Source organism: Saccopteryx leptura, chromosome 3 (assembly GCF_036850995.1).
Source record: "Saccopteryx leptura isolate mSacLep1 chromosome 3, mSacLep1_pri_phased_curated, whole genome shotgun sequence".
NCBI classification, from domain to species: Eukaryota; Metazoa; Chordata; class Mammalia; order Chiroptera; family Emballonuridae; genus Saccopteryx; species Saccopteryx leptura.
In genome coordinates this window covers 160,425,530-160,438,703 of record NC_089505.1, presented here as the reverse complement: position 1 = coordinate 160,438,703, position 13,174 = coordinate 160,425,530, and the positions used below count along the sequence as shown (strand labels likewise).

General features: G+C 39.9%; 1 protein-coding gene across 3 annotated transcripts in view; it reads left to right on the top strand.

Moving 5' to 3' along the window:
* Positions 1-13,174, top strand: part of DDAH1 (dimethylarginine dimethylaminohydrolase 1) — a 164,274-nt gene that overhangs the window by 118,468 nt on the left and 32,632 nt on the right. For all 3 annotated transcript variants that reach the window (XM_066376696.1, XM_066376694.1, XM_066376693.1), the window contains exons 2-4: positions 2,167-2,266; positions 12,203-12,276; positions 13,045-13,164. In XM_066376696.1, coding sequence (XP_066232793.1) covers positions 2,173-2,266; positions 12,203-12,276; positions 13,045-13,164 — 288 coding nt within the window. In that variant the 5' untranslated portion in view covers positions 2,167-2,172. The remainder of the gene's footprint in view (positions 1-2,166; positions 2,267-12,202; positions 12,277-13,044; positions 13,165-13,174) is intronic.

The window sequence follows — 13,174 nt, the reverse complement described above, 5'->3', positions numbered from 1 at the left end:
AAACAACAACCAGTACTGCCCTTGCACAAAAGCCAGTTTTTTAATGTCAGTGCAGCTGTTTTAACTTTTAAGAAACCACAAGCATTTTATCCTCTAAACTTTAATGTGAAAGACATAGGACTTTTAAAGAGATAAAATGTTTCTGAAACTGGTATATTAGATACCATTCTTCTGTTCTCTTTAAATTCTTAGAGTTGAATAGTTCCTGAGTTGAAATGTTACATGTAAACTTTTCACACCAAAATATGTTACTGCTGAATTCCTAGTAATCTTTGAAATGTTAAGTTATAACAGAAGCAGTAGCATTCATAGTAAAAACAAAAGGTAACAGTAGCTCAGTTCTCATGATCTCTCTAAGCTGAATGAATTTTCCTTAGACACAGAGGCAGATGCCAGGAGGAAACAGTTTAGTGTTTTTCTGGGTTCACTGCAGCCCAATAAGCCATGGTAAATATTGCTTTTTTATGCTATAGCAATGATTTCCACTTCCTGTTACATAGCAAAACCTATTCCTCTGTTGAAAGAGATCACTAGATGTATTTATTACAACGTTAAGACCATTTCATCCATGGAAATAATTTTTTATTGTTCTGAGTCACTCTGGTTTGTGGAATTTTTACATGAGTTCCAAGACAAGGATGAGATGATATATTTATTTTATTTTGTATCCTTTTTCATTTTTTTTAACTGCATGAATGTCAAGCTTGTTCTCAAAGTATTTCCATATTTTTATTACTTTAGAGGTTGCTCTGCTACATTTATGTCACCTAAACTCTTCATTGACAGTTCACTATGTGAATCGGTCATGTGTATTGGCAGAACTACCTGCTTTTCCCAATGTCACATGATCTCTTGTTTTTCCCTTATTCATGTCTTCTCCATGTATGTCTTTACTATGTTAAAGGTTATACAGACCTTCAGAAATATTTTTAAATTTTCTTTGTTGAGCCACTAGGACTTGAATTAAATTGTGAACTTCAAAAGGCATTTCTTATGTCTTAAAATGCCTTCTTGTACTAAAGTAAACCTGACTAAAAGTATTCCCTAATTTAGCCCAGGGTATCTCTGCACTTGAGTCTACATACAGTCTGGGATTACAGAAGTTCCTAAAATTTATTTTCAAGGATTCTTTGGTTTGATTGCAATTATTATATTTAATTACCTCTAGCAACGTAGGTTAAATTTAAATAACAGTTCAGATTTACAAAGAAGCCTCAGATGTTCTGACATTGTTAGAAAATAATTGAATAGAAAATATTAACTGTCCTATGAGCCAAGATTTCAAGGTACTGGTTATTGTTGTTTTTAGTCTTTCCACACACTACTCTGTATGTCTGTGCAAATTTTACTGACTTTCTTAACATTTAAAATTAAATCTTGGCTTTCTGGTAAGGGTAGGTTTGGCTGTTCTTCCTCCCACCTTTCATGGCTGATGTATCCTAACTAGTCACTATTGCAATAGTGTCCTAACTAGTTAACCTTCCAACAGAAGGGACTATAATAGTCACTTGAGCTGAATCTAGAAGGGGCCAAAATGGACAGTTTCTTTCTTCTTTTTTTTTTTTGTAATTTTCTGAAGCTGGAAACGGGGAGAGACAGTCAGACTCCCGCATGTGCCCCACCGGGATCCACCCGGCACGCCCACCAGGGGCGACGCTCTGCCCACCAGGGGCCGATGCTCTGCCCCTCTGGGGTGTCGCTCTGCCGCGACCAGAGCCACTCTAGCGCCTGGGGCAGAGGCCAAGGAGCCATCCCCAGCGCCTGGGCCATCTTTGCTCCAATGGAGCCTTGGCTGCGGGAGGGGAAGAGAGAGACAGAGAGGAAGGAGGGGGAGGGGGTGGAGAGGCAAATGGGCGCTTCTCCTATGTGCCCTGGCGGGGAATCGAACCCGAGTCCCCCACACGCCAGGCCGATGCTCTACCGCTGAGCCAACCGGCCAGGGCTCAAAATGGACAGTTTCTAATAGTTAATTTCTTCCTTTGCAAATGACCATGGCTGGTCCAAACTGTACTACCTATATTCATATATTCACAAGGGTGTGTGTGGGCACACATGCATGTGTGTGTGTATTTGCACATGGAAGGATGATTCAGTGTTCAGAAGTTTTAAATGATGGGTTTTCTTTTTAGAAAATGTTAAGATATTAATCTAAATCATTTTCAACAGGTTGACATGATGAAAGAAGCATTAGAAAAACTTCAGCTGAATATAGTAGAGATGAAAGATGAAAATGCAACCTTAGATGGTGGAGATGTCTTATTCACAGGTATAATTATATATATTTACTTTTTCCTATCCAAAAATATTTCTAATACCTAGCTCATATTCACTTGTTTAATTATAGTTTGTTTAGTTACCAAAGTAAAACATGCTAAATGCAAGAAATTTGGAAAATACAGAAAAACACAAAAGAGAAAAAAAAAACAAAAATAAACTTTCATTCAAAGATAAACATTTCAATACTTGGATATATGTCCTTTTAGTACATTTTTATGCATGTATTTGCATTTTTTAAGGTGACAGAAAGGGAGATAGTGATGCAGACTCCTGCATGTGCCTCGACCAGTATCCACCCAGAAACCCTCCCCCCACCCTGTCTTGGGCCAATGCTAGAGTAATGAGCTATTTTTAGCACCTGAGGCTGATGCACTTCGACCAACCAAGTTATCTTCAGCACCCAGGGCCATGCTCAAACAAATCAAGCCACTGGCTGTGGGAGGGGAAGGGGGAGAGAAGGGGGAGAGAAGGGGAAGAGGGAGAAGCAGATGGTCACTTCTCCTGTGTGCCCTGACCAGTAATCGAACCCAGGACCTCCATACACCAGGCCAATGCTCTATTCACTGAGCCACCAGCCAGGGCCTGTTTGCACATTTTTTACAAGACTGTTATCAGTATATACATATCATTTTGTAAGTTTTGGCTATTATGTTGTTCTACAACGTGAGCTTATGGGTTCTGTGGTTTTGCATTGTATGACAATATATCTGGTTTGTATTTAAAAGATTCTTAAGATGTGTTATTTACAAATACTTTTCTCCCCAGTTAGCAAGATGAATTTAAATTATTATCAATGCAAATTGACTTGGCATAATGCCAAATACATAATAGCAGAGCTCAACAAAATATAGATACCTAATATTATTATTGATCTAACTGGAAACAGTTTTTACAGTAAATTTAAAATAGCTACTAAAGAAAGTAATTTTAGCATTCAATCTTTGCAACTCTTTATGATCATATTATATATAGTTTTGTAAAGTCATGTGATAAACTTTGGATACCCAGATTCATTCTAGCTATACTGGTAAACATGACAATCAGAGTAATTTTTAATTTATAGTGAGAGTTTATTGTCCTCTATATGTTTCACAGATGTAGCTTTAGCAGCAGCAGCTGATTCTCAGAGATCTGGGATGTAGCTCCAAGTGGCCCACTGAAACCATGAAGCTTTTTGAAGTCTAATATTTTAGCTGATACCAATCTTATATTGAATCCCACGTATATAGACAAAATATAGCCATCTTCATTTCAATATAAAAGTATCTTGTATTACTTATGTTTTGATATAATTAATGTTCCAGGAGGAGGAGGAGGAATATTTATCCTGTGCATTTGAGTAGTTCCTTGCTGGGTATCACATACCGATAGGTGAGATCACTGTGTTGCCGAGCTCCACGGGGCGTCATTCTTAGCATAGGTTTGTGAACAGTATCCCTGGTGCTGTGCACTGCACAATCTGTGCTACCACTGTCATGGGCAGTGGCCCTGCCCCTGGGTTTGGTGTACATAACCACTGAGCCAGAAGACCGCTGACCAAGGAGTCCGTGAGGCCTGTGTCGGAGGCCTAGGCTGCATTCCTCTCCGGATGTGTCCCAGCAGACGCAGGCGTTCTTTGACTCTGCCTAGTAAGTTCCCCTCACATTCTCTGTGCCTCCCATTGATGGCACTTTCATTCCTTTTGGCAGCACAGAACAAACAGCCTGTTTCTCTTAGAAAATAAGCTTTTGTGGAAAAAGAGATATGTAAATCACACTTCCTTACCATAAAACTTTTTTTTTTTTACTGGAACATAGACATATAATATCATACATAATTTGTAAGCAGGTACTGATAATATTTGAAATACAGTTTAACACACGCTGTGTTTACAGCCATTTAGTTATCTTAACAGCTAGGCTAAACCGAATCCCTGAAAGCTCATCAGTGTAAGGGTACAACTCAGACCAGAAACCTCCTCCGCTCCCAGGGCTTTCCACGGCAGCTCAAGCCTCATGTTTTTGCCCCAATTTCTAATTAAGTACTAAGCATTGAGCCTTGCCATTGACACTAACTGTATATTATTTTTGTAATATTCAGTACGTAATATATATATATTTTTGTATTTTTCCCGAAGCTGGAAACGGGGAGAGACAGTCAGACAGACTCCCGCATGCGCCCCACCGGGATCCACCTGGCACGCCCACAAGGGGGGACGCCCTGCCCCTCTGGGGCGTCGCTCCGCTGCGACCAGAGCCACTCTAGCGCCCGGGGCAGAGGCCAAGGAGCCATCCCCAGCGCCTGGGCCATCTTTGCTCCAATGGAGCCTCGGCTGCGGGAGGGGAAGAGAGAGACAGAGAGGAAGGAGAGGGGGAGGGGTGGAGAAGCAGATGGGCGCCTCTCCTGGGTGCCCTGGCCGGGAATCGAACCTGGGACTTCTGCACACCAGGCCGACACTCTACCACTGAGCCAACCGGCCAGGGCCAGTACGTAATATTTTAACAGGTATTTTATTATTCAAAACTGAGATTGCAGGAGATATTAAAATCCTTATCTGTTTGGCCCCTCATTCACAATTCCTACTTCTCAATTGTGATAAAGTATATATCACATAAAATTTGCCATTTTAACCATGTTTAAGTGTACAGTTCAAGTGGCATTAATTATATTCATAATATTGTACAACCATTTCCACGCCATTTTTGAATCAGATGGAGTTGGATAAGAAGCAAAGGCTTGGTACTTCCATGTGCTCTCCGTCCCTTCCTTCTGTAACTCAGAAGTGCATTAATAATTGATCAGAACATTGAGAGAAGGAAAGCCACTTTCCAACCCCAGTTCCACGGGGAGTTCTGCCAGTCGGGCCGACTGCTACTGGCAGAAACTGTTTCAATCCTATTTCTCTTAAATAGACAACATCAATTTACCTTTGCTTTCCTTTATTTACTTTTGTGAAATAAGTAGCGTATAAAAAGAGTTATAAAATCTTTATGTGCCATTTAAAGACCAATAATAAAATGAACACCTGGGTGCCTGCCACCTGGCTTAAGAAACCAAACATTATCAGGACCATGGGAGCCCCAGTCCCAACCTCTTTCTTCTCCCAGCCGGAGGTAACCACTGTCCTAAATTTTGTATTAAGCGTTACCTGTCTTTCTTTGAGTCTCACCTCAGTACGTGTATTCCTAAACTGTATGTTGTTTAGTTTTGTGTGTCTTATAGCTTTAGATGATTAGGATCATACTGTATGAAGTCGTGTGTGATTTTTCTGTTTTCGAGCCAATGTGATACGTGTTCATTTAAGATGGTGGTGTAAGTAAATGCGGTACGCGCCTCCTCCCACAACCACATCAAATTACAACTAAACTGCAGAACAACCATCATTCAGAACCACCTGAGATCTCGCTGAATGGAAGTTCTACATTAGGGTCTTAAAGAAAAAGCCTCGTTGAGACTGGTAGGAGGGGCAGAAACATGAAATGGACTAGCGAATGGGCTAGCCCAGTGATCACATGTGGCAGATAAAAATTGGGAGGGCTATCTCGGCTGCAGAGGTCTCCCCGAGACGAGAGGGGTACCAGGTCCACACCAGGCCCCAGCCCAGGGTTACAGTACCAGGAAGAGAAGTCCCCATAACTTCTGGCTGTAAAAACCAGCAGGGATTGAGACCGAGGGAAAGGAAAGGCAGCTGGAGTCTCAAGCAGCCCTCTTAAAGGGCCCATGCGCAGACTTGTCAGACTCACTCCCTCTGAGCTCCAGTGCTGGGACAGCAGCTTGAAAGGCACCAGGGACATATAGTGATCAACTGAGTTGTCCAGAATCACGGCAAGGGGCAGAGGGGCAGCTTTCTCCAGACAGAAGTGCTGGCAGAGGCCATTGTTCCTTTGTTAAGCCCTTCCCCTACACAGCTGGCAGGGGCCCCATATCTGAGATTCCATCAGCCTGGCTCACACTGTTCACTCTGCCTTGGTGATTCCTTGAGACCCTGCCCCACCCAACTTTTGGCCCACCCAAGCTGTTTCCAGTGGCTTTGCCATATGAATCGCCTATCTTGGCTCATGCTTCAAGTTTTCCTAAAATCTCTCAAACAAGTAGCATCTGGCCTCAGCGTGCCTTGTACCTCTTGCTAAGTGACCCAGGCCCAGCACTAGCAGCAGCTGGCTTTGGTTTGCAGCTTGGCCTCTCCTGAATACCTCCAAGCCCAGCACAAATAGTGGCCACCTGCAGATAGCTTTGTAGCTTGTGCAGGGTGGCCCCAGGCAGGGCACAGGGGGCAACTGATCTTGTCCTGCACCTCCCAGGAGGCCCCAGAACCAGTGTACCCAGTGGACAGCTTCAGACGCTATTGAAGCATCACCACCTAACTACCTCCACAAGCAACACATTTTAGGGGCAGACTCAAGGGACACCAGAGCCCCGCTGAAATAACTCCTGCTCTGTGGGGTGGGCCGCTGCATAGCTGATCAGTCTTGGGATAAATCTTTCCCATTGATGCGCCAGTGTCAATCAAGGCTCAACTACAACAGGAGGGTGCACAGTGGGGCCGGGGATGCATGCCTCGAGTGCCCTGCTTGGGCAATTCAGGAAGCTGTGCCTCTGGAAAGAACACCCACTGCATTAGGGCACTACCATGCCTGGGAGACATAGCAGCTCTACCTAACACACAGAAACAAATAAAGGGAGGGTGCCAAACTGAGCATACAAAAATGTCCCAAATGAAAAAACAGAACAAAACTCCAGAAAAAGAAGTAAACAAAATGGAGACAAGCAACCTACTAGATGCAGAGTTCAAAGCACTGGTTACAAGGATGCTCAATGAACTTAGTGAGAACCTCAACAGCATAAAAAAGGATTAGTCACAAATAAAAGATACACTAACGGAAATGAAGAATAATTTATAGTATAGAAGAATAACCAATGGTAGAGTAGATAAAACCAAGAATCAAGTCAGCAATTTGGAATATAAGGAAGTAAAAGTCACCCAATCAGAATAGCAAAAAGAAAAAAAAAATCCAAAAAAAAATGAGGATAGTGTAAGGAGCCTCTGGGACAACTTCAGGGAGACCAAGATTTGCATCAGGAGTCTGTCAGAAGGAGAAGAAAGTGAGCAAAAAGTTGAAAACGTATTTGAAAAAATGACAGAAAACTTCTCTAATCTGATGAGGGAAATAGTCATACAAGTAAGTCCAGGAAGCACAGAGAGGCCCAAACAAGATGAACCCAAAGAGTCCCACACCAAGTCACATCATAACTAAAATGTAAAAGGTTAAAGACAAAGAGAGAGTCTTAAAAGCAGCAAGAGAAAAGCAGTTAGTTGACTACAAGGGAGCTCCCAGATAAAGAGCTTCCCAGACAAGAAAAAGCTAAAGGAGTTCATCACCAGCCCAGTATTATATGAAATATTAAAGAGTCTTCTTTAAGAAGGAGAAAAAAAGGATTTAAAATATGAGTGATAAAATGACAATAAAAATACAGATCTAGCAGCAATTGAATCTAAAAAAATAAATGAACAAACAACTCATAGATACAGAGAACATTTCGACAGTTGCCAGATGGGAGAGAGGTTAGGGGATGGGTGAAGAAGGTGAAGGGAGTAGGAAGTACAAATTGGTTGTTACAGAACAGTCATGGGGATGGAAAGTACAGACTAGAGAATACAGTCAATAATATTCTAATAACTATGTATGGGGTCAGAGGGTATGAGATTTATTAGGTTGATCACTTATTAAGTTATATAATTAGTCACTAAGATGTACACATAACACTAATATAATAATGTATATCAACTAATTGAAAAGTAAAAATGATTAAAAATGTTTTTATTTTTAAATAAACTAAAAAGCTAGAAATGGAATTTCAGGTGAAAACTTTTTATTTTTTTTGCCTCAGTGAGATGATTATATGATATTCTTCTTTAGTCTATTGATTTTCTGATATTTGGCCAGTCTTGCATCGCTGAGATGAAAACAAGCCTGGTCATGATATTTTTAACTAGTGTATTTTGTTTGCAAGTATTTAATTTAAGACTTTTGTTTCTGTGGTCTATAATTTTTCTTTCTTGTTATCCTTGTCTGTCTTTGGTTAACCTCATAAAATGTATTAGTTAATATTTCCTATGTTTCTATTCTGTAAAGTTAAGTACTACTTGAATTGTGCATTCCTTAAACTGTGATCAAACTTACTTATAAACAGGCCTTGTGATTTAGTGCTTTCTTTGTGGGAAATTTTGAACTCCTATTTTTTTCTTTAATGATTGCATGATTATTGAAGTTTTTCTGAATAAGTTTTGGTGAATTCTGTTTTCTAAGACTTTATCTCTTTTATCTAAGACTTCAAATGTTGGGTATAAAGTTATTTATATAATCCAAATATCTGTTTTAAGCTTCAGAACAACTATAGCCATGTCTCCTTTTCATTCATGTTTATTTTATTTATGCCTTCTCTTTTTTTCTTGTGAGATAAAAAATTAAATCCTGTCAATTCTTTTTTTTTTTTTTTTTTTTTTTGCATTTTTCTGAAGCTGGAAACAGGGAAAGACAGTCAGACAGACTCCCGCATGCGCCCGACCGGGATCCACCCGGCACGCCCACCATGGGGCGACGCTCTGCCCACCAGGGGGCGATGCTCTGCCCATCCTGGGCGTCGCCATGTTGCGACCAGAGCCACTCTAGAGCCTGAGGCAGAGGCCACAGAGCCATCCCCAGCACCCGGGCCATCTTTGCTCCAACGGAGCCTTGGCTGCGGGAGGGGAAGAGAGAGACAGAGAGGAAGGTGCGGCGGAGGGGTGGAGAAGCAAATGGGCGCTTCTCCTGTGTGCCCTGGCCGGGAATCGAACCCAGGTCCTCCGCACGCTAGGCCGACGCTCTACCACTGAGCCAACCGGCCAGGGCCATGTCAATTCTTTAAATCATTTCAAAGACCCAACTTTTGGCTTTGTTGAACCCTCTCTCATGTGTGTTTCCTTTCTTTTTCCTGTTTTTACCTTTAGTTCCTTCCTTCAGATTTCTTTTTTTATTCTTTTTTTCTTACATTTCAAGTTGGAATTTTATCTGTAATTTAAACCTTTCTTTAATAAAAAAACATTTAAAGCTATATAACTTTAGCATTCTCCAAATGCTGCTTTAGCTAAATTCTTCATGTTTTGAGATTAATGTTTTTGTTATCATTACTTCTAAGTGGTTTTTTTAATTTATATTATGATTTATTCTTTGACTCATAGTGGATAAAAATGGGTTTTTTAGTGCCTGACCTGTGGTGGTGCAGTGGATCAAGCCTTGACCTGGAATGTTGAGGTTGCTGGTTCAAAACCCTGGGTTTGCTTGGTCAAGGCACATATGGGAGTTGATGCTTCCTGCTCCTCCCCCCTTCTCTCTCTCTCTCTCTCTCTTCTCTAAAATGAATAAATAAATTAAAAACAACTTTTTAAAAATGGGTTTTTTAAAATATATTAGTTGTTATTTAAATTGTGGGACGGACTCAAACATGTAGCCTATTTTTCCTTTATAAATTCTATTTTAAGTAGACCCAATACTTGACTGAGGAAAGTTTTTCTTTCCAGTACATGTAAATCCCTAATAAAATAATGGATCTGTTCAGCGATCATCAGAGGATATTAAAACCTTTCTGTGAAAGCTTGATGGGGAGCTTCCTGATGAAACAATCAGATTGATACCACCTCAACCCCGATGATTCTAGTAGCACTGAAAACGTGCGAGTCGGTCATGTGCTTCATGATGTGATGCAGTAAAAACACAGTCCCACCTCTGAAGTAGTTCTATCCAAAAAAATAAATAAAAATTGAATAAGAACCTAAGTAAGCATCTCCATGAAACTATTAGTTAACCAAAAATACAAAACATAAAGTAACAATTTAATGTTAGGTGATATATACACAAGGAAGCAATCAGCCAACCTAGAATGTAGGCTAATCAATAGGAAAAATGACCTGGTTTCTCCTATAAAACCGGGAAAAAGAGGGTAAATTGGTGTAAAAGAAAATGACATAAGAAGGATACAACCAACACAGATTTTTTTCAATATTTCAATTCCAGCACTTTTTATCAGTTCTTTTTTACTAGGAAGACCATTTAGGGGGTCTAGTTCCCATACTGCAAGCAACAGAAGTCCAGCTTACTTTTTAAAGAGATAAGCAGTTTGTTTTTCTTTGTACTTTTCTATCTTGCCTTAGTCTTTGAAAATGGAAGTAGTGTGCAAGTCCTCTTATAAATTTGTTTGAATTTGTTCAATGCATTAAATGTTTTTCTTAATAGTTATATGTAAGTCTTATTTATAAATCACCTTTATCTTAATTAAGGAAATGTAATGTTGTTTTTATTTTAGCTAACTTTTTTTTAATAGAGTCATACTTTTGTCACATAAAACACCTTTCCCTAACTTAAGTTTTGATTTGTATGTAGTGAATTTTCTTAAGGAAAAACACAATCGTGCCATTACCCAAAAAATGTCAATTGGCCACTAAAAATTCTGCCAAAAGTGCATGCCAAAGCACAAGCCATTGAAATTTATCATAACATCTTTGCCCTGTATTATTTACCCCTTTTATAAAGATATCATGAAGGTTAAAGTTATAACATTTGTGAAATCTATCAAGTAGTTTTTTCTACATGGCTACTCTTCTTATACTTTGCCCTGTGGCAAAAATATACTGATTTCTCTTTGAATATTTTTTCCTCATTTCATGTAGAATTATTTTTTCAAAGAATTAAGGGAGGATGAGAATCCCCACTTTTATGATTTGCCTAACTATATCTACTGTAATTGTTTGTTTGCCTAGAACTAGGAGACCATTTTAATTTAGTGTTTTGTTTTCTGAGAAAAAAATTGGAAAATTTCAGAAAAGCCAAATAAGAAGTTCTAGCCTCCTAAATTTTAGTATTTGTTCTTTGATATTTTGTATTGAAATAAGTAGTTGTATAGTTTTAAAGACAGCTCTTAGAGTCAGACCTGAAGATTGGTCAACACTAAACTCATGTTATACCCAGATGGTTTCTTCAGCCCTTACTTCACTGTTATAAGAAAAGTAATCCAGGCCTTGGCTGGTGGCTCAGTGAATAGAGTGTCAGCCTGGCGTATGGAAGTCTTGGGTTCAATTTCCAGTGAGGACATATAGGAAAAATGACCATCTGCTTCTCCCCCACCCCTCCTTCTTTCCCTCTTCTTCTCCAGCAGCCAGTGGCTCCATTGGTTCGAGTGTGGCCTGGGGTACTGAGGATAGCTCCCTGAAAGCACATCTGCCTCAGGTGCTAAAAATAGCTCAGTACTTGAGCATTGACCCCAGATGGGGTTGCTGGGTGAATCCCAGTTTGGATGCATGCCACTATCTCCCTTCCTCTCACCTAAAAAAAATAAACAAACAAACAAAAGGAATCCAACTTCATCAAGAATGTCTAGAATTGTTCTTTCTGTGAAAAAATTGGCTAAATTGCCATTGCTGTTACTTAATTTCTGATTACAGATTATTGATGTGTTTAATTCAAAATAAAGCAAATCTTAATTCTTTCATTTTGATAAAATATGTGTAACACAAAATTTACCATTTCACTATTTTTAAGTGCACAGTTCAGAGACATTAAGTACATTCATGTGGTTGTGCAACCATTACCACCATCTGCCTCCAGCATTTCTTCCCTTCCCCAAACTGAAACTTTATTCCATTGAACACTGACGCCCCAGATCCCCTTTCCTCCACTCTCTGGTAACCACTATTCTACTTTCCATCTCTATGAACAAGAAAACATTCATTTCTAAGGGCAATAATTTGAAATCAGATTTGTGTAAAAAGAGCAGAGGTCAGAGTATAAGTACACCTGCCTCTGTGGTAAGAAAGAACCATGTGATACTTTAAGGTCATTATTTATAGATTTTAAAAAATTGTGTGCTGTCACTGGTGCCACCTACTCATTATTTTCCATGACATCTATTATAGGCAGAGAATTTTTTGTGGGTCTTTCCAAAAGGACAAATCAACGAGGTGCTGAAATCTTGGCTGATACTTTTAAGGTAGGTAAAAGATCACTTACACCTGGCACAGAGTAATTAATAAATATTCATAGACCGGCTGAATCAAAAGGTCATGAAGAATGGTATTTGTATGTCAATGGCTTTGCAAACTAATTCCTAATATTGTTATGTTTGTTAGAAGTTTTAGAAGCTGTCAATTTTAGATTTCTCAATAAATAGGCTTTACTGAGCTACCACAGCAGCTATACAGTTATCACAGACATCTGTTTTCTCCCAGTATATAATCCTACAACCACAAATGTTTATCGCACAATCAATGACTTAAAAAGAAATCTGGACACCCAATTGTCTCTAACCTGAAATGTGGGTTTTTCAGATTGGAATCAAGGATCCCCTGTACGGGGGCACCTGCTACTGCGCTGAAAACCGTGCTAGGTGTTGCACATACATCCTCGCAGCTTCTTTTTACTCTGTTGATCACTAATAGGTTGACTCACAGACTACTTAGGAAGGGAGAGCACTCCCATGAAGCTCTGTTCCCCATGAAGACATGAGGCTCTAGTTCACACAGGATATTTAGGCACATCCTTTCAGAGTGGCCCACTCCATAAATCAGCAAGTGAAGTTGGGGATACACACATCTTCTCAGAAGCAGTCTTCATGTAACAAACCTGTGGGCCCCAGTTTTCCTTCCGGATATTCAGGCCCCTGGTAGCCTCCAGAGGAGTGAGCATGATTCAGGCAGATTTACGTAGATTTTAGAATGATTCTGCAACTCCAAACTGCTTGTTTCTATTATTTGCCTAGGACTATGCAGTTTCTACAGTCCCAGTGGGTGATACTTTGCATTTGAAGAGTTTCTGCAGCATGGCTGGGCCTAACCTAATAGCAATTGGATCCAGTGAACCTGCGCAGAAGGCCCTCAAGGTAAATACAA